This window comes from Caenorhabditis elegans, chromosome X, assembly GCF_000002985.6.
Source record: "Caenorhabditis elegans chromosome X".
Lineage (NCBI taxonomy): Eukaryota > Metazoa > Nematoda > Chromadorea > Rhabditida > Rhabditidae > Caenorhabditis > Caenorhabditis elegans.
In genome coordinates, this window is record NC_003284.9 from 6,088,705 (window position 1) to 6,114,005 (window position 25,301).

General features: G+C 35.6%; 6 protein-coding genes and 1 non-coding gene across 9 annotated transcripts; 2 read left to right on the plus strand and 5 right to left on the minus strand.

The window, feature by feature from the left end:
* Positions 1-328: 328 nt before the first annotated feature.
* hsp-3 (Heat shock 70 kDa protein C) lies at positions 329-3,081 on the minus strand (the record flags this gene model as incomplete). 2 transcript variants are annotated; one of them, NM_001383595.2, is made up of 4 exons in its annotated part: positions 329-1,265; positions 1,369-2,114; positions 2,353-2,826; positions 2,873-3,081. In NM_001383595.2, 4 exons carry the CDS (start codon positions 3,057-3,059, stop codon positions 687-689), a joined length of 1,986 nt encoding a protein of 661 aa, NP_001370435.1. The 2 variants fall into 2 exon arrangements, with proteins under 2 accessions (NP_001370435.1, NP_001294778.1); NM_001307849.4 differs by lacking the exons at positions 2,353-2,826; positions 2,873-3,081 and having other exon boundaries at positions 687-1,265; positions 1,369-1,767.
* Positions 3,082-4,595: 1,514 nt separating this feature from the next.
* On the plus strand, positions 4,596-8,870 carry C15H9.5 (GOST seven transmembrane domain-containing protein). Its single transcript, NM_076619.6, has 14 exons — positions 4,596-4,682; positions 4,738-4,875; positions 4,930-5,010; positions 5,624-5,739; positions 5,791-5,983; positions 6,041-6,126; positions 6,174-6,332; positions 6,378-6,530; positions 6,610-6,727; positions 6,773-6,903; positions 7,140-7,281; positions 7,761-7,972; positions 8,037-8,144; positions 8,201-8,870. The coding sequence occupies exons 1-14, from the start codon at positions 4,608-4,610 to the stop codon at positions 8,232-8,234; spliced, it is 1,746 nt and encodes a 581-aa protein (NP_509020.2). The 5' UTR covers positions 4,596-4,607; the 3' UTR covers positions 8,235-8,870.
* Positions 8,871-8,938: 68 nt separating this feature from the next.
* Positions 8,939-17,403, plus strand: C15H9.4 (Transmembrane and coiled-coil domains protein 2). The gene is made up of 11 exons (NM_076620.5): positions 8,939-9,008; positions 12,513-12,651; positions 12,702-12,844; positions 13,386-13,483; positions 14,060-14,175; positions 15,002-15,080; positions 15,126-15,276; positions 15,577-15,735; positions 15,787-16,005; positions 16,236-16,405; positions 16,537-17,403. The coding sequence occupies exons 2-11, from the start codon at positions 12,513-12,515 to the stop codon at positions 16,664-16,666; spliced, it is 1,404 nt and encodes a 467-aa protein (NP_509021.2). The 5' UTR covers positions 8,939-9,008; the 3' UTR covers positions 16,667-17,403.
* On the minus strand, positions 12,325-12,461 carry C15H9.12. Its single transcript, NR_071227.1, has one exon. It is a non-coding gene; the product is annotated as an Unclassified non-coding RNA C15H9.12 (non-coding RNA).
* On the minus strand, positions 14,178-14,693 carry C15H9.11 (UPAR/Ly6 domain-containing protein). The gene is made up of 3 exons (NM_076621.8): positions 14,554-14,693; positions 14,430-14,499; positions 14,178-14,384 (listed from the first exon to the last, which is right to left on the minus strand). The coding sequence occupies exons 1-3, from the start codon at positions 14,682-14,684 to the stop codon at positions 14,229-14,231; spliced, it is 357 nt and encodes a 118-aa protein (NP_509022.1). The 5' UTR covers positions 14,685-14,693; the 3' UTR covers positions 14,178-14,228.
* An 812-nt stretch (positions 17,404-18,215) lies between the features above and the next one.
* kynu-1 (Kynureninase) lies at positions 18,216-20,634 on the minus strand. Its single transcript, NM_076622.9, has 9 exons — positions 20,542-20,634; positions 20,376-20,493; positions 19,785-19,905; positions 19,595-19,739; positions 19,255-19,548; positions 18,942-19,167; positions 18,800-18,885; positions 18,517-18,750; positions 18,216-18,422 (listed from the first exon to the last, which is right to left on the minus strand). The coding sequence occupies exons 1-9, from the start codon at positions 20,629-20,631 to the stop codon at positions 18,300-18,302; spliced, it is 1,437 nt and encodes a 478-aa protein (NP_509023.1). The 5' UTR covers positions 20,632-20,634; the 3' UTR covers positions 18,216-18,299.
* Positions 20,635-22,036: 1,402 nt separating this feature from the next.
* prx-3 (Peroxisomal biogenesis factor 3) lies at positions 22,037-24,213 on the minus strand (the record flags this gene model as incomplete). Of its 2 annotated transcripts, NM_001129639.3 has the most annotated exons (8): positions 22,037-22,454; positions 22,502-22,621; positions 22,669-22,844; positions 22,894-23,033; positions 23,095-23,228; positions 23,562-23,744; positions 24,015-24,112; positions 24,158-24,213. In NM_001129639.3, 8 exons carry the CDS (start codon positions 24,210-24,212, stop codon positions 22,299-22,301), a joined length of 1,062 nt encoding a protein of 353 aa, NP_001123111.1. The 2 variants fall into 2 exon arrangements, with proteins under 2 accessions (NP_001123111.1, NP_001379676.1); NM_001392784.1 differs by lacking the exons at positions 23,095-23,228; positions 23,562-23,744; positions 24,015-24,112; positions 24,158-24,213 and having other exon boundaries at positions 22,299-22,454; positions 22,894-23,059.
* Positions 24,214-25,301: the final 1,088 nt, after the last annotated feature.

A 25,301-nucleotide genomic window follows, 5' to 3' on the forward strand; every position in this document is an offset into this window, starting at 1 on the left:
ACGGCATACATATTTTGTTCAAAAAATTTGTGGAATGAAACCGGTGTTGCTGAGGTATTTTTGAATGTTTATTTCAAATTTGTATGTTTGGATACGAGCTCCAATAACTATGGGTCGCACTGCATTGATTTTTTTTTTAATTTTGAGAAGATTGTGGCGACATTTTCAATTTATGCAGGTGACTTTGCTACTACAATGAGAGAAGTTTTAGTTTTTGGAAAGACTTTTTTCATGCAAATTCGTGGGTTGTTCTCCCATTTTTTCTTTGAAAACATGTTTTACAACACTGTTGGTCTGAAAAAGTTTAAAAACTATAAACTCAATTATTATCCAAAATCAAATTCATTGCAAAACCAATGTTGATAAAGAAAATAATTAAATAGTTAAAAGTGAAGACCAGTAAGACAAAGTTAAACGCTGGGATATTTCACAAACAAAAGCTGTTCTATGTTTTGAACGTCCAGTATTCCATGAAATAAAAGGGGTAGGAGAGCCATTTTCAGTTAAAACACTATGTTGACCGCGTTTCAAGATGAGAAAAAGAAAAAAGAAAAAATGGGGGTGAAGATTTGGTATCGAGGAAGAAAAGGGGGAATTGAGAACAGGAAAACAACAAAAACCGTTCGAAAGAACTTATAACATGACAAATAAATAAGTTTTTAAAGAAATCGAACAAATTCGATCGTTTAGAGCTCGTCCTTGTCGTCAGATCCCTCTTCTGGGGCCTCCTCTCCTCCGGCTCCAGCATCCTTGTAAAGCTTAGAAACAATTGGTTGAACCTTGCTCTCAAGATCCTTCTTTTGCTCCTTAAGCTCCTCAGCAGATGCTTCAGCGTTGGATCCGAGCCATGAGATAGCCTCCTCGACGGCCTCCTCGATAGTCTTCTTATCATCCTCGTCGAGCTTTCCTCCGAGCTTCTCTTTGTCTTCAATCTGGTTTTTCAGGTTGTAAGCGTAAGACTCAAGCTCGTTGCGAGCCTCAGCCTTATCCTTGACCTTCTTGTCATCCTCAGCGAACTTCTCGGCATCGTTGATCATGCGCTCGATGTCTTCGGGGCTGAGTCTGTTCTGGTCGTTGGTGATGGTGATCTTGTTCTTGTTTCCGGTTCCCTTATCCTCGGCAGTAACGTGGAGGATTCCGTTGACGTCAATCTCGAAAGTAACCTCAATTTGTGGAACTCCGCGTGGTGCTGGTGGGAGTCCGGTGAGGTCGAACTTTCCGAGCTGATGGTTGTCCTTGGTCATTGGGCGTTCTCCTTCGAAGACCTGTAAAGAATATAATTGAGAAGAGTTAATTGGTTTCTCATCCTTCAAAACCACAAAAGCAGTTTGACATTTCTGCCAAATATCTGGATAACATCCGTCTTACCTGGATGGTGACGGTTGGCTGGTTGTCAGCGGCGGTAGAGAAAACTTGGGACTTCTTGGTTGGGATAACAGTGTTACGGCCAATAAGCTTGGTCATAACTCCTCCGACAGTCTCAATACCCATGGTAAGCGGATTGACATCAAGAAGAACAATCTCTCCAGTGTCTTCCTCTCCAGAGATAACTCCTCCTTGGACGGCGGCTCCGTAGGCGACGGCCTCGTCAGGGTTGATTCCGCGGGATGGCTCCTTTCCGTTGAAGAACTCCTTGATGAGCTGTTGGACCTTTGGAATTCTAGTGGATCCTCCGACGAGAACAATCTCGTGAACATCATCCTTCTTAAGATCAGAATCTTCAAGAACCTTCTGGACTGGCTTAAGGGTGGCACGGAAGAGATCCATGTTGAGCTCCTCGAACTTGGCACGAGTAAGGGTCTCAGAGAAGTCTTCTCCGTCGAAAAGAGATTCAATCTCAACCTTGGTTTGATGTTGAGTGGAGAGAGCTCTCTTTGCCTTCTCGACCTCACGACGAAGCTTTTGAACGGCACGCTTGTCTTTGCGGAGATCCTTTCCAGACTTCTTCTTGTAAAGCTTGATGAAGTATTCCATGACACGTTGGTCAAAGTCTTCTCCTCCCAAGTGAGTGTCTCCGTTGGTGGCCAAAACTTCGAAGACTCCGTTGTCAATGGTGAGCATGGATACATCGAAAGTACCACCTCCAAGATCGAAGACGAGGATGTTGCGTTCTCCTGTAAATGAAAGACATTCATGATTGGAAGAATTATTTTGTTTCAAATCTGCAGTCAACCCTCTATACTTAATCTGTGATTTGGTACAGCTTCGGACCTGAGCAAACATTCCTATTCCTCATTCCTAACGAGAGAGGAACCTGTACCAGTCACTGACCCAAAATCTATTGTTTACACAAAACGGTCAAAAGGGTAGTCCAGAGACAAATATTAGAGAGCACTTTTCTCATAAACTCACCGTCCTTCTTGTCAAGTCCGTAGGCGATGGCGGCGGCGGTTGGCTCGTTGATGATACGAACAACGTTCAATCCAGCGATGGTTCCGGCATCCTTGGTAGCTTGACGTTGGGCGTCGTTGAAATAAGCTGGGACAGTGACGACGGCGTTCTTGACTTCCTTTCCAAGGTAGGACTCGGCGATCTCCTTCATCTTGACGAGAACCATAGCGGAAACTTCTTCTGGGGTGAATTGCTTGTTGTCGGATCCAACCTTGACTTCGACGGATGGCTTGTTGCTCTTGTCAATAACCTTGAATGGCCAGTGCTTGATGTCAGCTTGAACAGTCTTGTCGTTGTAATCTCTTCCGATAAGACGCTTGGCATCAAAGATTGTGTTTTCTGGGTTGATGGTGAGCTGATTCTTAGCAGCATCTCCGATCAGACGATCTCCTTGATCTCCAGAGAAAGCAACGTAGGATGGGGTGATACGGTTTCCTGAAAATGATGGGTTATAATTTACGTTTATTTTTCGTTCACATACCTTGGTCGTTGGCAATGATTTCAACACGTCCGTTCTTGTAAACTCCGACACACGAGTAGGTGGTTCCGAGATCGATACCAATAATGGTTCCATACTTGGTCTCCTTCTTCTCGGTTTTTTCCTCTTCCTCGCAGTAGACACTGACGGCGGATAGGGCGATCAAGCCCAACAAGAATAAGGTCTTCATACTTTGTGTTTGATTTATTTTCCTGTAAAAATAAAAATTATTATTAGGCCTAAAATATGAAACGACTTGTTGAATTGCTGAGAAGAAAGAGATAAAGAAAGAACCGAAACAAGGCCAGTCGGTGAGAGAAATGGAATGCAGGAAAACCTAGGACTGCTTCTGTTTGTAGGTCGTCTCTCCCGATAGACCGCCCGAATGCTCAAGGTCGACTGTAGGCCGAAATGGTACCGTCAACCGATGGGAGTGGTGAAGGGAGAGCAAACTGACGGATCGACGAGCGCATCGAGAGGGAGAGAGCGAAGGAACGAACTGCCGAATCGTCGACGTGGCCTAGGACGATAGGACAAGGCAACGTCAGCACAGCGAAGGCTCACCGTGTGCAGCGCGCAGAGACGCAGAGTCATTCGGCCAATCGGCGAGCGCCGCGTGTGGCCCTGTGTGCGCGTTTGTGTGCGAGAGTGTCGTGAGTGGAGGGTGTCCGTGGGACACGTCAGTTACTAGGTTGCGTTGCGGTTGCGCTGCGTGTTTTATACCAAATTTAGAGAGCACTGTTATGGAAACGGCAGGTGAGAGTAAGAAAGAGCTATAGAAAGAGAGAAAGAAAAATCGGAAAAGGCCAAGTGTATAAGTGGTGACATGATTTAGAAAGAAACGAGTTTTAGAATCATTTTTTGTTGCTAAAAGCAGATACACTAGATATTTAAACCAAAAAACTAAAATCAACTGTTTTAAAAATACACAAAATTCTGCGCATTTTGTAACGCTTTCGAAGAAATTATCCAGAATCTCTCCTATTTGGGAATCAACAAATTCAAATCCAACCAGACGCAATTGAACTAAAGTACACATAAAAAGTAGGTCAGGATCGGACTCGAGACACGTAGTACTTTGGCCGATAATAGCGGCTGTGTTGGACGATGGGGGAGAAAGCGATTGGAGATACGTTATGCTGGAGATAAGAATCTCTGCAATGTGAATTGGTTGAGATAAGATTCATCAAAGGTTATTGCATGGCTTGGAGAAGGGTCGAATTAGCTAGAAGGGTTCTAAAATTCTAATGTTTTTGAACTGAAATAAACATACTTTTCAGTTTTATAAATGGGTAATTGACCACATCCAAATCGCAACTTAGTTTTTTATTTTTCATATAAATGGTAAAATGCTAGCTCAAAAGTAATCAGAAAATCAAAAAAATGTATATTACATTCGATTTTCAAACGCCAACTTTCCCATGTAAGCGTTTTAAATGTGATTAGCTTGCAATCAAATAAAAAAAACTCGATTTCTCGATTTTCCCATCAGAACTGACCTCCATTATCCGAAGAAGACTTCTTCAGATCCTTGTTATCAATGGGGCGCACTTACTCAAACCTTTGTTTTTAGTACTACACGCCCGCCATTTAACCAACCGCCGCCCTTTAAGTTTTCAGTTTGACGTTTAGAGGTTGACGACAAAAACATACATTACCCTTATCTTGACTGTACGCTGTTTTCAAATTTTTGCCATCTATTGATTCTATTATTCGTTTGTTGCAGACAAGGAGTGAAATGTGGCGTCGAATATTACTTCTGTCCATTGTTATCTCCACAATAACAGGGAAATTTCACCATTTGGCATTGAGGGTTTGTAAAAATATTAAATAAACAAGAAATGATTGGAAATGGGAACGTAATTCAGGCCGATTCGAGAAGAAACATTATCATCAGTGATTTTTCATATGGCACCAATGGCACATTGAGCATTGCAATCAATAATTTCACTGTTCCAGAGAAAATTAAAGATTCCGTCGACTCAACTGAAAATGCTGATAAATTAGTAAGCACTACTATCTGTCCACAAGTGCTAACGTGCACATATCGATTTTTGCAGGGCGTTATTGGTTTCTCGTTGTCATTGGGTTCCAGTATAACACGAGGTGTTGGATCAAATCCACATGTTTGCCAGTTGCAGGTAAGTATTCAACTTTAAATAAAATTATATATAGTTGAAACATTTTTGAAACTATGTAAGTAGAGAATTACATAACAAACATATTAAAAGTTAAATTAATTTGAAAAGCATGACTTTTTTCCGTTGATTTGTTTGCAATTCAAAAATTTCAGCAAAAAACGAAAGTAAAAAAGTATAAAATTAGCGTCATTTTAGTTCATTTGAGTTTATATTACGCTTAAACTCACCTTTAGTGTGCTAATATGAAAAATAACGTAGTGCACAAACTTTTCAGAAAAATGTTGAAATTTTTATTTACTGTCAAAAGTGGTAATTTAAAAGCTTTCACCGATAATAATTTTAGACGTTGACCAAAAATATTAAAATTATTTTTTATACATACTATTTTTTAAAATTATAACCGTCTGACATTTTGACATTTCTGAAATTTCCCGAATCCAAATTTCTCAAAAATTTGGCAGTTTTCCAAAGCTTCAATTGAATATTTTGAAAATTCTAAAACAGTGTAGAATGTTTCCTCAAGATGTGTGGTCATTTTTGGTTATTTCAAAAACATTTAGACAAAAACCCCACCTTTCTTAGTTTTTAATTATCACAGTATTTTACTTTTTAGCAAACCGACCAAGGATACGATGCGATATTCTTTTTCGCCGATCTGCCAAACAAACAGCTCCGAGTGTATCGCAGTGGTATTGGGAGATATATTCAAATCTGCGGAACAGCTCATGAGTAAGAACAGAGAAACTTCTTATACGTATTTGTTTTTTTTTTACTTTCTAGGTGTCAAAATACTGACGCAATCAGAACCCCTAAACCGGAAGAACTACAACCGGAAAGCTCTTCCGGACCCGTCGAGCAGCGTGGGTGGTTCCGCAACTTGTTCGGAAGGTTTCTGAACCCCGGAGCACCACAAATCGCCTACGACAATTATATACCCTTGCAGGTGCAGAATGAAAATCAGTTTTCGACAAACGTAAGCAACTATTTCATTTGACGTCAGTTTCTAAATTCTTATTTATATTGATTGCAGATGTCGATTCGATTTGATGGGAAAATAGTTGGACAGTATGTTTTCATGTTTCATAACTGCTACAATTATAGAGCACATGGATACAGGTGCTCAATTTTTTAAATATTTTTTTTACTTATAGGATTATTTTCAGCGACCGAGTGGCAGTGGATCTGACAGTCGACTTGGTGGAACGAAACAAACATTCTTATCTTTCACTTCAAGAAATCGCCAAGCCAGAAATCTACCTGTACATGTCCATTTTGTATTTTGGACTTGCTGTTTATTGGTCACACTTGTTATGCAGATCAAAGTATGCAAATATTTTTACATTACAGTAAAAAGTTTCAATTTACAGCTCCGAAAACATATATCGAGTGCACAAATTTATGGCGGTGCTTGTTTTCTTAAAAGCATTGTCAGTGTTCTTCCATGGTCTCAATTATTATTTCCTAAGCAAGTATGGAATGCAGAAAGAGATTTGGGCTGTTCTCTATTATATTACGCATTTGTAAGTGAGAGTTTTGGACAATTTTTTCAAATTTGCATTATTGCAAACTATTAAAAAAAACACCAAACATAAATTTCAGGCTCAAAGGATTGCTTCTTTTCGGAACTCTTATCCTGATAGGTACTGGTTACACGTTCATTAAACAGTTTTTAACTGACCGAGACCGCAAAGTGTTCATGTTTGTCTTGCCAATTCAGGTAAAACATCATATCGTAAATAATCAAATATGTTTTTGTTTTCAGGTTATCGACAACATCATTCTGATCATCCTCAACGAAAGTGAAATTGGAACACAGAATCATGAAACTTGGCTAAAGTTATTTGTCATCTTGGATCTGTTCTGCTGCGCATTAGTCGCTTTTCCAATTGTTTGGTAAGATTTCAGATAAAATCTATTTAAAATATTTGGAGGATCATTTTGACTAGAAATTGAAATTAAAATTCAACAGGTTTTTTGAAATATTAACAACATAGAACAAACTGACTAATCAGAAAAATTGTACTAGGTTTCGTAAAAAAGATTATCCTATACGTATAACCCAATTTTGATAGAAAAATAACACTGATACTGGAAATACTGAAATTTAATTATTTTTTTATAAATTTTAGGTCAATTCAACACTTGGTAGAGGGAGCCACTACAGATGGAAAAGCCGCAGCCAATTTGGAAAAACTACGTTTATTTCGACAATTTTATATTCTCGTTGTCGTCTACATCTACTGCACGAGGTTTTTTGGCTTCATATTACTCGTGAGTTTTAGAATTATAACAATTAAACATGTACAAAAAAAATTCTTAGCTTCAAGCCAGCGCCAGTGGGAAAAGTGTTGAAACCCCACTTTTGTGGTGCCAAAATTCCAAATATCACAGTACAACTTTATACAATTTTTTTAAATTTTTGATATTTCGTTTCAAAAACTGGTAATTACTCAGGTTTTACTACTTCATTGAAGTGGTCGGTCAAAAAAAAAAACTACCTTTGGATTTTATAGTCTACGTATGTTTCAAACATCGGTTTTTAAACAATGTAAGTATAGATTGGGACAGTGCCAAAAAAAATGGCAAAATCTCAGTAAATGTCACTTTTTGACTATGAATTCAACATTTGTAAAAGATTTACTATGATATTCGGTCTTTTTGGTAACCTAGGAGCGTGTTCTAACAATATCGTCACCGGCTCCTACTCTAATTTTAATCATACATATGTGTGCATAATTATTCCCGTTCAGCACTTAATGCCTGTGAACCTCCAATGGACCATTGTCGCTGCAGTCGAAATGGTTACCTTCGCATTTTTCATCATCGTTGGCTACAAATTCCGGCCTGCCAATTCACACAATTATCTGCTCTTGAACTCGGATTTTGATAGCTATGATGTGGAGACATCGCCGAAAGAAGATAGGAAAGATAAAGAAAACAATGAGCAAGAAATTGATGAGCAGTGAGTCATTCGTTTTATCATCTTTGTGAAAAAATCAAAACCTTGAGTTGAGAAAATCTTGCAGATTCCTGACAAAAGCCTACTCAGATGCCAATGTGTCGAGGAGATTGGTTTCAGATGAATCATCAAACAACCAAACCGACTATCCCCATCAGAAACTTTTGAAGAAACCGTGAGTGGCTTTCAGTATTAATACATAACATTCAATAATAATCTGTATTTGTTCAGTTCTCAAACCTACGAACAATCATTGCTAGATTAATTATAATCCGTTACAACAACAACAAAAACAACAACGAGTTCAGTGCAAACGGAGGGAGGCTTATCAACTCAACCAACCAACTGTTTCGATTATAATACTATTATGGACAGGATGATCATCCAGACTTCTATCGCGTTCTACTCACTATTTTCAAACATTTTGCTTTTCAAATAACATTTCTACCGGTCCTTTCTAGATGCATGATAATGTGTATATAACTATTTTAAGATAATGATGAAAATTGAAACTGATTTTGAAATATGATAAAAACAATTTCAAATTCCATTGCAATATCAATCATTCCTTAGAAAATATTATCATCATTATCTAAAAACTTCAAGATGTATGAACTAAATTTTTTCAAACATATAGGTGAAAGTACACTGGCCAAAGTGTATAAATTCTAGTCTCCGCCTCCTTTTCCCCATCTCTAATCTTTTTTAGTTGTAACATTTAGTCCAATAAATTTCCAGTCGTGTGATGTGATAACTCGAGACTCCCTGTAAAAAAATATTGTTAATTATTTTTCATTCTATTGTGTACTATTTTCTGAACCTTCTGTGTCTTTGTGTGCTCTATGGTCATCTAGTGAATTCAATATCTTATAATTCATTAATGAAAAGAAGATTTTTTTCCTTACTTAAAATCCTTTGTAACATTGATATAACCTCATATTACAACATCTATACAATATTTCATGCAATTCAGAACGACAAACCAACTCTAATGAGGGATCGCCGCATTGGACAGCTGTCCGAGTTAAAAGGACTAGTGGTAAGAGAGGGGTGAACAAGCATGGCGAAAGGGGGTACGCATTATTGCGTGCGCGTGTTTGCGTACTGCGCGTATTAGCCATTGTCTGCCGACCACCCGGAATCCGGCCATTTTCTGTGCACCGCAATAGCCAATACCGCTCGATTATTAGTTTTACGAGCCAATTTGCTCTTTTTATAATCCATCTTAGCTGTTATCGATTTTTTTTCGAGTTTGTATGGTTTTATATGCATTTTTGTTTTGTTATTAATGCTATTATTATTGGGTTAATTGCGCAAAATAGTTTTCCAAAAGTTTTTATGTTGAAATAATAATTTCCTTCTTTATACTCCTTTTCTAATTATCATCATGGTTTTTTCTCTTTTATCTGTCGTTTCCCTCAAATTGCAAGAAAAGTGTTTTCTTTTTAATTTAATCACAAAATGATTATTTTTAAATTATTAAAAACAATATGATTTATGGTTCAATTTCAACATTCACTTGATGTATATCAATTTATATTGATTTTTCGCGTGAAAATATCTCAAAAGAGCTAATTGAAGCGCGGAAACTTGTTTACTGTGTTCTTTTTCTCTGTCTGATTCACCAGACATCACAATGCTCAGTTAGAAGGCAAAAACATTTTTTCCTCTCCTATATGCCTCTCATTGTTTTGGCCGTTTTTGGCCGTGTGGATTACTGTTTTACAAACTGTAGAATAGAATTTTCACACTTTTTTATTTTTCTTGATGTAAAAACTTTGATTTTGAACTGCAATCCGATAGGGGGAGATCTTCATTGAAAAAACGTTTTACCGCACTAGAATGTTCTCATAATTAATCAAACATTAACCAGTTTTAATCAACTCAAAAAAGTGGAACTTTACCCTTTGATAACAACTCCATTTCCGACTATGATGGTCAACGGTGCAATGATAAGAGAAACGTCTCCCCCTGTATATTGACATTTATGTGCTTTTTCAATTTTCCATTGACTACATATAAGACAGTAAGGTGGACAATAGGAAATAGTTTTGCTCTATTTTATGTTTTTGTTCACCACTTCCGTACCTGCAAAAAAGAATTCAGAGCTTGAAACCTTGCCACCTATTACGACCACAGTTTGCGTACAAATGAGTGTGTGTGTCCGTTCGCGTCCGGCCAATCCTCTCTTCGTCGCCTAGCCGTTTTTTCGCGCGCCTCGATCTTGATTTTCCGCGTTCCTGCAGTTTTCTGTGTTTTTCCGAAACTAGGCAAAATCAAAACGCGGCGCTCGATTTCTTTTCCATTTCCTGTTGACTAAGAAAAGAGTGTTTTAGTCAATCTTCCAAAGTGGTTTGATTGACATCGACGCCCCTATTTCACCACCAAAGCGTCTTCTTGCCCCCCGCTTCTTTCTTCCCTCATCTTTCAACCCTTGCCCCATAGATGGATGGCTTTTACATACTTTTGGAATACTTGCACTTCTCCCGCTGCTTGCTCTGTGTAGTTCAAAGTTGTCGAGAAGAACAAAAACTGCAAAAGGCATTTTCTTTTTTTTTTGCTTTTTCGCTTCATAGATCGTCGTCATGAATTATGTTTGGCGCGTTTGAGTGAGGTGTGAGTGCAAAGACCTTGAAAAACATTTCAATCGTTTTTTTCACAGATGAGCAGGTTGCCTATATATCTCCCCTCTCGTCAACTCGCTTTTTGTCACCATTGTTCTTTTGACCATTTTTACCACCTCTAACCTTTCGGGTTGATGTGTATCTCAATACTTTTTACGGTTGCGCCGCATTAGACCCCCGCGTTCGGGAGGAGGCTACCCCACAAGTGTTGACATACTCTTCAACGTTTCTACGTTTAGTTGTGCCCTCAATTTGTTATTTTGATTTCTTTTGGGCAAACATAACTATATTCCTTTTATTTGCCAATTTAATGTTTCAAAAAGTCGATTAATTACGTTCACAGCTCCCTTTACGAAATAGTGATGTGAATTGAAAATTTACTGGAGAATGAACTACTGGGTTTTAAACTTTGTCGTAATAAGTGCAAATAATTAACCGGATTTTTTTCTCAAAATTTGAATACCCGCGCAAATTCTTGCTGAACAAATTTTGTATGTTTTTTTTCCAAAAAACATTTTTTGTAGCAAATGAATTTAATATATTTTTTATAAAATAACCAAATATCATAATAAAACTTTAAAAAAATTTTGAAAATGTTTTTTATTTTGAGTAAAAAAGCTGTGAAAACTCAGTATTTATATATTTTTTCTATTTTTATTTTTTCAAAAATATTTTTTCATCCAGTTTTGTGCTTTGATTATATTCAAAATACTTATATTCAATAATTTCCGCATTGTAGAGATTATAACTTTTTACCGCTTCTGACTCGAAATAAGATTTTGTCCAAAGTTTTTTGATAAGTTCTATTATCATATTTGGTCATCATATATTATAAATCATGTAACTATATAAATATTTTAGGTCATAGCAAAAATGAATAGGAATTTCAAAAAAAAAATAAAAGCAAGTCCTTATTTGTTTTGCATACTTTTTCTAAATTTCTTTCAAGTTTTAGTTTTAATGTTAAAAAGTATAACAAACCGTCTAAAACTAATAATAGAGCGTCTTTACAGTCCAAACAAAATACGTGAAATTGATTTCCCGCCTCTTCAGACTTTTTCAAGCTGAAATATTTCGATCTCAACATTTTTGTTTAAATTTTGTAATAGCACAAAGTTCCAGAGTGCATTCTACATGTTTAACCATTTTTCCCCATTTCCACATTTTTCAATCGATGAAAAATTAATATAATGGCGTCGGATGAGACATACATTCTTTTATTTTCAAAATGTTCAGAAAAAAAGTTCCACTCACACCTCGTGATACAGTGACTCAGCCACTTTGAAATGACCAATTGTTAGAAAACTATTTAGTTGGTGGTTATAATTTACGTTTATATTTTAAATCATTTGACATGTTTCTCATTAAATTCCTTGGTAAATAATTTGTATTCCATCCATCACAATTTTCACAAGGACAAATACATAAATCATATTGTATTGTCGTATTAAGAAAGAAAAAAAAAACCAAATCTTGTTCGATTTTACTGTTTTTATAGTCATTCGAATGATGAATGATGGGTATGTAGGAAAGGTATGTACATAATATTACACAACTATATATTCCAAACTTCATTATACCGATAAGAAATTCAACGAAATTCTCCGACTTTTAGAGAAAAAGTTTGATAAGAGTCGATAGGCCTACATTTTGGCAGAACGAAAATTGTAGCCTGTTCTTTGGGGGTTTGAAGCTTGCGGGGCAACACAGGGGCATCATAGGGCAACACAAGCAACAAGAGAAGACCCTCGCTAGTTTCGCTTTTCTTTTTTCCTTTGTTCGATATCAGATTTCGAATCAGTACGTTCAAATCGGTCTTCGTCTCATCACTTGTCCTTCTCTCGCCCCCGTAAAACACTCGTCTCGACTTTTCCCCCTACACTACTATATTCTGTTATTCCAAAATGCGTTTGTTCCAGATGACAACAGACTCGGCGAGTCTAAAATCTTCCGAGGGAACATGCAGTTCGATTGGAGACGAGCGAGAGAAGGCGAAGATTGTGCAGAAGCTAATTGAGATCAAAGACAAGCTACGGGCGTTGAACGAGAAACGTGAGGGTAAGTGGAATTTTAATACTATTATTTAAAATAAATATACAACTTTTCAGCTGACGTCGAAAAGTTTCTCTCCATAACGCGACAATCAGAAATCTCTCGCGGAGTTGGAGCAGATAACCCTCAGAGAGCCCGTATTCGCAACAATTTTGAGAGGCAGAACAGAAAACATGCACATGAGACTGAAATGCTTCAGGTAAAAACTGATGGGTTTGAAAGTAGAAAATTGAAAAAATAAATTAGAACAGTTTTCTGAAGGATTACGTTCTTGGTAAATGGTGGCTTTCCTATTACCTATGTAGCTCAAATAATGAAAAAAAACACACACATAAAAGGTTAGGTAGCCAATGCAAATTTTAGTTAAATACACCTATCGTAGTCAAAAATGCCGAAACTTCATGTTTGACCACTCCAAAAATTTTAGGCTTTTTAAAGTTCTCATTAAAATTGTATGGTATATTGTCAAATTTTTCAAAAGTATGCTTTTCCGGAAATACATATCAATGTTGCATGTTCCAACCCTTTCAAATTTGACTTAACAATTTTTAAAACATCTTCAATTAGAAATTTTTATAGTCAACTTCTTTTGTTTGCTTTTAACACTATGAGTGACAAAAACTGAGGAGTTTCCACTTTTTTGACAGTAAATAAAACATTATTTGTTACGTTTTCATTATGATACTTGGCCAATTTGGCACCATACAAAATTTTTCAAATACTCACCCTCTTGTTTTCAGAAGAAACTTATCGATTATGAGGAGCGCTTGAAATTGGTTGACAGTGGAGAATATGAGCCCAGTCCGACGAAATCGCGAGTTTTCCCGACTGGAATCAGGTTTGTTCATTTTATATGAATCTGCAAATATGAAAGAAAAAATAATGTGAAAAGAATTGAAACACCAAAAGGAGATCGTATGCCTAAAAATGTTGTGGCAGTTATTTTAATGTCTCGCATTTAGATAAGTCAAAAAGAACACAGTTTCTGGAATTTTTGGTGAATTTGTTGTTTCTTAAAATCCATTTTTTAAAGTAATAGAAATTTAATTGATATAAATCAACTTAAATATCACACATATGCACACGTTTCATATGTTTAGATTTAGCATCTACTTAGATAAAAACATTTCTAAAAATAAACAAAACCCCATTTCTCAATCTAATATGACAAAATATTGGAATTGGATTTCTCGAAGCAATGCTGAAAAACGGCAAGAGCAATTCGGTGCTTTATTACCTTGTTCAGATTGTTCCGCCCGACAATTTATTGGATACCAATTTTTTGTAGAGCCAAACCACAAAAAACAAGCAGATTGATTTTCGTATACACGCCCATATTGTCTCCCTTGGCTACCACATTTCTCTAGAGATTTTTTGTTTTAATTTTCTTTAAAATTATTTTTCTTTTATTCAGAAAAGCAAAAGGAATGACTGAAACAATGGTGAATGCTCCAATCGAGTTTGCGCAACGTGTCAAATCAGCTTTTTCGGCGGATAATGTGAACAGCACGCAAAACGGAACAACAGGAGGTAACAATTAAACGTTTATTGGTGAAAATCATTGATGAAAACAAAAATTAAATTTATTTGAAAATAACGTAGCTTAGAATCATGATGGGCAGAGCAAGGAGTCCTTTGCTGGTCGCACTATTGCAATGTTCTCCAGTACAGCAATTGTAAAATGTAGCAGTAGGTCCACCAATTGCATATTGGTTAACCGAGCTGAATCGTCCGGTGCCCTACAACAATGTACATATAAATAGTTTTTAAAACTATTAACTAACTTGGCAGTTCGCATTGTCGCATCCTTTTTTCTCGTCTTTGAAGGTGCCGTCGGAATTAAACTCAATAATTCTGAAAACTTTTGAAGTATTTTTGTTTTAGTTGTATAGTCTAGGTGACACTTACGTAGTACAATAGTTGTTGGCGGAACAGTCGCTGTAAGCCGTATTAGTTGAAAGGTCCGTCTGAGGACATTTAAAACTAATTACCAAAACCGGCACAACAATGAGAATGGCGAGAACTTTTACTGAAAACATTGTGAAGCGCTGAAAAAGTAGAAAAGTAGAGAGCACAACTTTATGAAGAATTGCATTTGGGGCAGCATATTTTATACAGAACACACTGTATATTTGCGCAGATATGTCTCATACGTTGACTCTATCCTACATCATACCTTGTACTTTTTTGCCTAAATATGCCACAAGTTTCGCACTCAATCTTCTCGATAAACACTTTAATCTTGTCGCCAAATTTAGGATGTTTGCGAGCGATGCGTCATTTGTGCCTTAACCGTGAACAGTGTTGAAACCACGAAAAGAAAGCTAAAGTTTGAGTCATAAGTTCAAAGTTTCAGCTCCGAAAACTGGTCAGTCTACATTTTTCACCACTCGCAAAAGTGCCGACACGGATGAAGTGGAGAGCAATGCCGTACAGTATGTTTTCAACGATTTGAAAAGTAAAACAGAAATAATTTTCAGTAAGAATCGTGGGGCAAAACGTAATAGTTCGACTCTTCCGCCAAACTTATCGCTTACAAGTCCTGACCCTCTCAGTGCATACAAGGAAGAAGACAGTTCTGATCCAGAATCTCGCCCGGGAAGTGCTGCTGATGAGACATCAAATGTGCCGGTAATAGTTACCATTATTGAAATTCGATTTTTTAAAAAAATATATAGGCAACTAATTTCAGTTATTTTGGTTACATATTGGCTATAAGTAAACCCAAATCAACCAAATAATATCAGATAGCCTACCAACATTTTAGCTGAAATTAGCTTTATTTTTTAAATTTTGAATTGCCATAAAAAAATATTTTAAAAATGTTTGAGAAGTCTCATCATGAAATCATTTTATCTGAGCACATTTTGAGTACATACCATCAAAATGCTTCGAACTGTTAGTCCTCCTTTAAACGGTTTATCTTTTCAGTATCACACTGCCGACAATAGCCTTTACCTGCCTCCAAATCACCCCTATCACTCTGCTCATGCTGCTCCCAGCGAAGAAGGATTTAATGCCATCCATGAGCATCTCAACAGTATCCTGCAACACTTGATGCTTATTGATAGAAAATACGACAGACTGGAGGTAGAACTTTTTAATATCAGTTTTGAACTGTTGTAGTACTTAATGTTTCAGGATGATATCAAAAAGGAGATCAAATTCTACGCGGAGGCTTTGGAAGAGGAACGATTCAAGACGACGAAGCTCGAAGAAATTCTGAACGAGGCTGTTGAGTTGCAGCAAGCTGAGATTGCGACACTGAAGGAGCAAAACCTGATGGCGACGCGTGTGGATTATCAGCACAATGACCGGTTCAGGAATGTTGAGGAGAACATGGAGTCACTGCAGAATCATGTAAGTTTTTTTTAATTTTATGCGTAAATATAGGAAAATGTATCAAAATTCATAAAAGGTAACTGAAACGAAAAAGTCAAAAATAACAAAATTTGAACTTTAATATTCAGAACTATAAGAAAAAAATAATACGCGTTTCCATTTCAGAACTTTTGATTCTCACAAGCCCCTTTTTTCAAATTTCATAAACCAGTTCACAATTCCAATTGATAAAACGTGTCTGATTTCAGCTTGTGAGAATCGAGAATGCATTGATGGACGTCAGACAAGTCAAGCTGACGAGTAATGTGTGGCAACGTGTTGCTCTCAATGCAGGAAATATTGTCGTAGAGCTGCTGAAAATTGCACTGTTTGTCGTCGCGTCGATCCTTGATTTGGTTCGCCCTTTGACTGGTTCCAGGTATTTTTTCACGCTAATTTTGAAAAATTTAACGAAATTCTCAATTTTGTTATAATTACTAGAGCAAAAACTTGTAAACCAAACAAAAAATTTTCCCTCCATTCTACTACAACATACAAATTAATTTACAGAAATCGCTCTGCAATGGCATTTGGACTCGTTTTCCTGGCCATTTTCTTTGGGCATCATCTTCAAAAAGTGACCTACCTGTTTGGAGGCAGCACTCCGGATGTAAACAAGACTGGCGGGCCCACCAAGTAATCATGTTTCTCACGGTTTATCTTCTCATGTATCATTTTGCCTCTAATCATATTTTGCTCATCTAGTCAACGACAACTTCAACGCTGTTTGTGACAAGCACTCTAGGAAAGACAGTTGGATAAATGGTGTGCTTTTGGCTTTTTCAATTTACACTCAAAATTAAGTAGTTTTTCCAATTATTGCCACATGTTTTTGGCAAAAAGTGCACCATTATCTTACAGCCATACCTAGTCAGTAATTTTTTTCTGGTCATTGCAACATTTTTTCATAGAGCAGGTGCATATTGTGTCTGTTATAGTAGTTTGATATTTTTGCCTGTATTCATGACATTCCATATTCCACTTGTTTGTACTTTTATCCTGAAATTTCAATCCTAATTTTCTTTTTCGAAATTGCTTCGGTTTTTGCTTGCTGGTCAACCGATTGAAAATTTATTTGTCTCATACCTAGTCGCAAAAATTGTGAATAGTACAATGTCATCATTAACTTTTTTCTCCACTTCTTTATTGTTAATGCCATCCATACCCCTATACCAAAGAGCTTTGCTAGTTTTTCAATTACTAATTCCCATTTTCTGTTTATTCACCTGTAAATGGTGAACGAAAAGAAAAACATTGTGGGATATTGTGTGGTTTTTTCCTTTTCGTTTCCTCAGTTTCTGTTTTATTTTTCATGTTTGGGTAAATTTAAGCGTCAGTTTTTCATTTGAAGATAAAAAGTCTCTAATTTGTGACAATGCTCCATTGTTTATTTGAACCAACATTTTGCTGATGTGTGTATACAATTACACATATCAAATTACGTTTGCATCATACCATATGGCTTACGTAAACTGACCTGATCGTTTTCAAAACAAGTGGAGATATGAAATATATCAATATTTTACAAAAAAACGTAGTAGGGGATTAAAACATATATTATATTGACTTTGTTTTTATCTTTTTCTGAAATGAAAAGATTGACGTCAGGGATTCGCGTCCTTTTCAATTTTTTTCTGCACATTTACATAATTTTCTTATTTTCTGGAGATTTTTTTTTGAAATATAGGAAAATATATGTACTTTCCAAAATCACTTCGTTTGTAAATAAAATATTTGAGAAGTTGTAAAAAAACTGCCACATTGTGACAGTGTGCCGTGAGAATGTGCCGCTTGGTGCAGTGCATTCATATTTGAGACGGGTTTGGAACAATTTTCAGAAATTTCAGTTTCAATTTAACATTTTTTCAGTGAGGACAAATAGTCTATATTTCTACATAAATTTCAAAAATAATTCTGCCACAATGACGAGAAAAATAGATTTTATAAATTTCCCCAATGTGTCGCACATCTCTGTTTGATTCAAAATTAACAAGGTGTTTTGTTTTAAAACTATTTTCAAAATATTTTCTTTGTTATACACAATCAAACGCATTTTGTGAATTAATGTCACTAGATTATGTATGAAATAATATTTTGTCTCTCCATTTTGAGCAAATCCGAAATCACTTAACATGTAAATTGCAGTCATCTAACTTGCGTGTTTGTACTGCGTTTGCGTTTCAAAATGATTAAATCACATTCAGATCATTTTTTTCATATAAAACTCATACAATACGTTCAACATTATTCTACTACATTGCGAGCCAATTGAATTATTCGCTTTCGACAATATGAGCAACTTCTTGGAGCACGGAAATGAATCTGCGAATATCCACGTAGTTATTGTAAAGATGAACTGGAGCGACACGGATTACATTCGGGTATCTTTTGTCAACCTGAAAGCGTTTATCGCAATTTAGGAATACTTGTAAAAACGCCATAATATTATAGCAAAGTTTGGCTATTTCATCGAACATATGATAAGCTTACCGCACATCCGCGTTTAACAAGCTCAGGATAAATAATGTCGATTGGAGAAGAGAATTTCAGAGAAAGTTGGCAACCACGCTGATGGAACTCTTCTGGAGTGATGATAGAAATTGAGAGCTTAGTAGTTCTTTGCTCAGAGTTTTCACCGAACAAAGTTTTCACTAAGTACTCCAGGTACCCGGTCAAATAGCATGAACGACTACGAAGGTTTTCAAGTGAGACTTGATCGAAAACCTGAAAAATTAGAAATGCATAAAGATTAACAATCAAAAAATAAACCAACCTTCAAACTTCCCAGCATAGCAGCGACGGTATGAATTGGAGGGTTACTGATTCTGTAACCAGCAGCTCCCTCGTCCAAGTCGAGAACTAGAACACAAATGAAATTTATAGAAAAATATATAGACGATTGAAAAAAATCTTACCATTGTCCATGACAAATCTCGATGACATTTTATGACTCCACCATCCCAACATACGCTCCCGTTGGTCATTCAAAAATCTTTCATGGACAAAAAGACCACCAATTGATCCAGCTCCTGTACATCCGTACTTATACGAGCACCAACAGGCAAAGTCAACATCCCACCAGTGAAGATGAAGGGGAACGTTTGCGAAAGCATGGGCCAAATCGAAGCCAACAAAGCATCCCTGAAAAATTAGAATCACGGATGCAACAAGTTACAATATAAAGTATATAAAAGCGTTAGTTTTACAGAAAATTTCATTAAATATTACCTTTCGATGTCCCGCTTCAGTAATAGCCCTCATGTCAAAAAGCTGTCCGGTATAGTACTGGATTCCCGAGAAAAACACGATTGCAATCTCATCTCCATTTTTCTCAATATAATCAAGGATGTCTTCTGTGCGAAGAGTTTCCTCTCCCTCTCGTGGTTCAAGACAAACCATACTGTCCTGAACAGTTCTTCCCTTCAAACGAATCTGAGATTCAATTGCATAATGATCGGATGGGAATGCTTTGGATTCGAGAAGGATTTTATGACGAGTCTCCGTGGGTTTGTAGAAGGAAGTCTGAATTAGTCAGGTTAGCATTAACACCAATAGTTTTCACATTTACCAAGAGCACGTGGATATTAACAGTTAAACTATTGCACACGGAAACTTCCTCTTTCTTGGCACCAACAAGACGTCCCACACCTTCTAAGCAGTACTCATCACAATGAGCCCATGGAACTTCTCCAGACATATGCCCGAATACTCCCCTGAAATGTGTACTGTTGTGGGAAGTGCAAAATTAAAAAACCAACATTTTGGCCCATTTGTCCAAATGATCTTTCATGACTTCGCCGGTTGCTTTTGGCATCAATCCGAGTGAGTTTCCGCATAGATAAATGCTATCACTCTCTGGATCAACAAGGCTTGGATCAGCTGAAACATTCGATCTTAAAGTTATTCACAAGTGGAAAGGTTTCTATTCCAGCCAAAAAACGGTGAAAACTTAGTGTTCTCAATTTTTCAAAAGTTGCCGATTTAAAAAAAATTCCTCCCAGTTTTATATTTTAATTATGTTTAAAATGTTTATATTTTAACTTTGTAGGGGTTTAAACATTTGAGAGTGCTTTAGATTTCTTCAAAACTCAGTTTTCACCATTTTTGATTTAAAATAAACAAATTCCGAAGTTAAAAATTATTATGATTTTTGCACCTTAGTTATTTCCCCACAAACCGTACTTAACATTTAAACTTGTCAGCTATAATAATTGATAATTTCATATTAATAAATTGTGTTTCTTTATTTTAACACCAACTCATGGCAAAATTGGCGAATGTGGAAATTTACAACATGGCGAAACTGGTTATTCTGAAGTTTTTTGAAAAGAATTTTCTCTAGAACTTACCATCTGGAAGAGTTCCGGCTTTCGGATAATGGAACAAGTCTCTAATTTCTTTCAGCGCATCACTATCGGAAAGAAATTCTGCAAGAGCCGGGTCCGTCAAATCTTTGATTCCACTTTCCTAAACTTATTTTTAGAGCTAACAAATTTCAACAAAAAATAATCTTACATCAGCCATTTTGTTTAAAAACTGAAGAACTTTATCTTGAGTGCACATGCATTCTTGCTCATTTTCAGGCTGCGGTGGGGCGTCCGACATGATCTTCAAAAAGGAAAATGTTAGAATCTTCAAAAAAAAAACAAATTTCTAAACAAAAATAAGAAATCGGAAAACTTTGAGACAAACAACAGCTGCATCCTACACAATATACGCAATACACTCCGCCGTTAAATAAAAGGGAGTTGGGTCGTCGGGCGAAATTTTATCGTTTTCGACTTCTTTTTTCTGTTCGCTAGAGATACACAAAATAGACAAGACCAAGCGCGATAAGATATGGGTGTTTCGTTGAAAATCATATACTGATTGCGTTCATAAGTACAGACAAAAGTGACTTGTCTGATCGATTAATAGATATAAAAAATAAAAAGATATTTATCTCTCAAGGTCACCATCTTTGCATCTGCTTGGTGTACAGTTCTGGTGATCAATACTTTGGTTATTATCAAAAATAAACATGTAACAACATATTACAATGAAGTTTTCTGAAACAAAAACAATAATTTCTTCAAAGATATCTGATGGGTATCTTTCAAATTTTGAAATCGACAACACAAATTTGAAGTTTAGTAAAGCAGTGCTCCTAATTCATAATCTATGTCGTTTTCTGAACACCGCTTCATCGGTTGCTTAGATAAAAGCTCATACCACGCGTGGTATCAAAAACTTGGAAAAAACCTTGAAAAAAAAGTCAAAATAAGATACAAAACCGACATAATGTACAAAAAAGTGTAATTGAACATATTTAAGAGTTTCAAGCTTATTCAATGTTCAATAGCTCCGAATCGAGCATAAAAGTATTACCAATATGAATAGTGAAAACATGATAATAATATTAAAAAGTAAATTATTCACTGGCAAAATACAAAACGCAGTGAGATTTAATTTTAGTGTTAATCATTTTGACATTTTTCAAAAAAAAAAAAAAATTTCCTGCGAAATTTCAATAAATCGCAGAGGATCCTACACAGGCTGGTACTTTTTTGTTCCTTTTGGTTTTTTTTTGATTTTTTTTGGTTTGTTTTTTTTGTTGATACGAAAAATTAATTGTTTAGTTTTATTTTGGATTTTTTTGGAGACCAAAAATTACGCTACTTCCTTACTTCAAACGTTTTTTGTATACAAAACATATTGTATTAGCTTTTTTCATGCTATATGAGTTTAACTATAGTTTGTGAACTCACAAAATATAACTGTTTTGCTTTCTTTAGTCCAATATCATTTTTGGTCCCAATCCTTGCCCTCTAGCAAGTGGGCGGTCGATTTTTTTGTTGCTATTTTGCTCTCATTTTTAAGATATCAAAAATAAAATTGTAGGCAAAGTGGTTCTCGTATGCCAAATCCAAAACCATTATTAGTTACTTATTTAAATTTTTGGAAAATCACTGAACTCGTGGATGTTTTGCATTCTAATATTATTTCTAGCACCTTCTACTGAGTCATGAGATTTTTCTATCTTTACAAAGCTTCAAATTTTCATTATTTGGTTATAGAAAAACAAGATACAATGATTTTACTTCAATGGTAATAGTAGCAATTAATTTTTTAAATGAATCAAATTTTTGGAAAAACTCGTAAAAGCTAGTTAAAATGTAACTTTAGTCAAAGAAAAAATATTTGTGAAATAGTTAAATTCACATTTTGCAACGGTTTTATAGACAAAAACATCAGTCCGGTCAAAAAATATAGTAAAGCTAGTTCAGTTTTGGCTAGGAATTGAAAACGTAAACGGCAAACTGGTGAATATCGGAGGAATACAAGGAATTGAAGAGTGGGCTATCGAAAGCAGTTGATGTGAGAATTGGGAAGGAATTGGAAAATGCTGGAACATATTTGACCAAGGGTTGTTCGTCGTTTTCTACCATCTAGAAAAATATATGTTAAGTTTGCAGATTTTGAATCTTAAACTCACCTTCAGTGCAGCTGAGAAGTAGAAATCGAGCAAGCTATTCAGTACATGTATGCTTTTGCTTGATTCAAGATTTGTTGTCAGCTTTTGCAGAAGTTTCATTACAGACGAGCTGTTGTCCTGCTGAAATATTTTTTTTCCATAGGATTTTTCGGTATTTTTTCAATTACCCCGTCCCCATCCAATGGCGCAACCAGTTTAGTTAAAAGTCCATTAAAACTAATTCGGTATGATACTCTATCAAAAAAGTCCCTCATTTCTGTTTTTGATTTGATATCCGTTAGTTTCCAATTTTGCAATTCGTTTGGAATTGCTTCAGCAACGTACTCCATAAGTTCGGGAATACCTGAAATAAAAAAAATACGACTTGTTATGCCGAAATACCTAAAACGTACCTCGTAGAGTGAAATATTGAACACATTGCAAGAAAATGCGTCGATTTCCAACATCCATTGGATTGTCTGTTGGACTCAATCCATTTGAGCCAGTTCTAGAGTTCCACATTGAATTCATTGACTCTGGTATGTAGTTCTGCCTAAACGCCTCAAGTGTCAGGATCATGACGGCATATTTTTGAAACAAAATTAACAATTTACCATGTTGGCTTCTTATTTCTCTGCTCAAATTGTGAACATGTGTCGGCAGCAAGTATTGAAATTTGTGCTTTTAGTGTGAGTGTGAGAATTGAAAATCCGAAAGCAACAGAGACGATTCGGCAGAACGCATTTTTCTGGAAAATAGAGAAACTGTGACTTTTTTACAAAATCAAAAATTTAGAGTTATTTTTTTCATTATTATTTAGTAGCCGACATCTAATTTAATTATTTTGAGCAAGTGAAATAAAATTTTTATTATGAAATTAGGCAATTCATAAAACTAAATTGAACCGTTACGGTTACTTAAATTAATCTTGAAACATCTCAATTTAAATTTATCAAACCATAATGCTCACGCGTTTATTTTTCACATTTTGCAGAGGCTTCAGAAATTGCTGAGAATTATAAACTTAAAGTTCATTTTTCTAAAGCATTCAAAAATGTTTCAGGAATTGTGCCATATGTACCTTGAGCTGTTCCCACAGTTGCATTTTCTGTTCAGCAGTAAGATCAGGAGTATTTTGTAATTTTTCTTGAATGCTTTCAACATCAAATCTGGCTTGAATTTGAGTCACAATTGAAGGAATCAGGTCGGTGATAGATTGATCACATGATCGATGTGTTGAGTCAAATATGTAATGTCTGCGAGCCTGAAAAAAAGTTATTAATTTAAAATAGCCATTAAGTGTTTCGATATAGTAATTAATACGTTATCAATAACAACTAATTACTAATTTACTAATTTAGGTGTAATTATAGGTGTTTTTTTTAACTTAAATAAAACAAAAAACGTAACATTGAGAATATAAATATGCAAAGTAGGAAAATAATCAAAGAAAAATCCGTTTTCGCCCGTTAAAGCAAACCAATTTTTCTCGTAATTCTTCTTTTCAGAAAAAAACGATATATTTAAAAAATACCTGATTCGGTAATTCTGAAGAAGTGGAAACTTTTTCCAACGTCTTCGGTCTGGACGATGACTGAACATAGGCAATTGCACTTCCAACCAGTACTCCTCCTGAAAAAACTTTTAAATGGAATTTTAAACAAATAATCCAATTACCGGCAATAATTTTTCCTTTATTTCTTTTTGCAAACTCCCATGCAGATGCCAACATTTCTGAAATGTTACTCGAAATATGAATAAAATGGTGTTTTTTTTTTAATTGTGCAATTGAAGAAATGAAATGGTATTCACTGACACAAGATAAATGGAATAGGTTTTAGAGACAATACGTTAATTTTAGAGACGCAGGAATACCCACACTGCATCTTATCTCTGACCCTACACCGTAGTTCGATCGACCAAAATGATGGTGGTAGTATGTGAACACTGGAATAAATACGTCTAGTACTTGTTATGAAAAATGTTACTTAAAAACGATTTGAAAAATATTAACAGAAATCTGTTATGAAATAAATTTTTGGCGGTATTACGGATAAAAATAGACCAATCTCAAGGCTATCCTATTTTTAGATCACCATGATTTGTGATGTAAGAAGATATTGTACAATATGACCGGAAACAGTATTTTGTACCTATCACTGTACATTTATTACTTCTTATTGCGTGAAATCAATGCTAAAGTTATGACGTAAAGAAAAAAACATTGATTTTTGGGTTTTCTAGCAAGAAGAAGTATAGAGACAATGTATTAATACAGACATGGTGTACGTTAAGATATGATAAATCGACAATTGTCATAATTGGCAATTGCCAAAAATGAAAACAAAAACACTTATTGCTAAAATTGTCGATTACCAGTAGCTTGAAATTGTAAACTGGACCATGGAAAACGCTTTGCTATGACCCTTGATAAGAACAGATTTCCCTAGAAATTGCTTGTTTTTCTTTTGTTATTTCAATTGTTTAGTATTTCAAAACATACAATATCTTTTCAGAGTTAATACTTATAATTCTAAACTGGATTTCAATCATATGTGAGATATTTTAATTTAATTTCAATTCAAACGTTATGTTTACCAGATTTTGTTTGATTTGTTATTAAGTTCAAAAATGATATTTCAAAACTGCAGTTTCTAAATTTGGGGTTGTTTAATAAAAGTTTTCACCTGTGACATCAGATGTGCAAGTTACCACAAACAAGCTTTAGCAACAAAATGCGGTATCCCACGCAGCTTATAAAAATTGTTTTCAGTTTGTTTTCTTGTGAATTTTTTGGAATACGGTACCCATTTATGTGTTA

Excerpts from the sequence above, each read along its gene's own strand:
- C15H9.5 (NM_076619.6), top strand. The coding sequence starts at position 4,608 with ATGTGGCGTCGAATATTACTTCTGTCCATTGTTATCTCCACAATAACA. Across the intron at positions 4,683-4,737 it reads TTCACCATTTGGCATTGAGG|GCCGATTCGAGAAGAAACAT; the intron begins GTTTGTAAAAAT and ends AACGTAATTCAG. Across the intron at positions 6,333-6,377 it reads CACTTGTTATGCAGATCAAA|CTCCGAAAACATATATCGAG; the intron begins GTATGCAAATAT and ends TTCAATTTACAG.
- C15H9.4 (NM_076620.5), top strand. The coding sequence starts at position 12,513 with ATGACAACAGACTCGGCGAGTCTAAAATCTTCCGAGGGAACATGCAGT. Across the intron at positions 12,845-13,385 it reads ATGAGACTGAAATGCTTCAG|AAGAAACTTATCGATTATGA; the intron begins GTAAAAACTGAT and ends TCTTGTTTTCAG. Across the intron at positions 16,006-16,235 it reads TGGAGTCACTGCAGAATCAT|CTTGTGAGAATCGAGAATGC; the intron begins GTAAGTTTTTTT and ends GTCTGATTTCAG.
- C15H9.11 (NM_076621.8), bottom strand. The coding sequence starts at position 14,684 with ATGTTTTCAGTAAAAGTTCTCGCCATTCTCATTGTTGTGCCGGTTTTG. Across the intron at positions 14,500-14,553 it reads GCCAACAACTATTGTACTAC|AATTATTGAGTTTAATTCCG; the intron begins GTAAGTGTCACC and ends AAAAGTTTTCAG. Across the intron at positions 14,385-14,429 it reads GCGACAATGCGAACTGCCAA|GGCACCGGACGATTCAGCTC; the intron begins GTTAGTTAATAG and ends ACATTGTTGTAG.
- kynu-1 (NM_076622.9), bottom strand. The coding sequence starts at position 20,631 with ATGTCGGACGCCCCACCGCAGCCTGAAAATGAGCAAGAATGCATGTGC. Across the intron at positions 19,906-20,375 it reads AGCCGGAACTCTTCCAGATG|CTGATCCAAGCCTTGTTGAT; the intron begins GTAAGTTCTAGA and ends CGAATGTTTCAG. Across the intron at positions 19,740-19,784 it reads TTGGACAAATGGGCCAAAAT|GGGAGTATTCGGGCATATGT; the intron begins GTTGGTTTTTTA and ends TACACATTTCAG.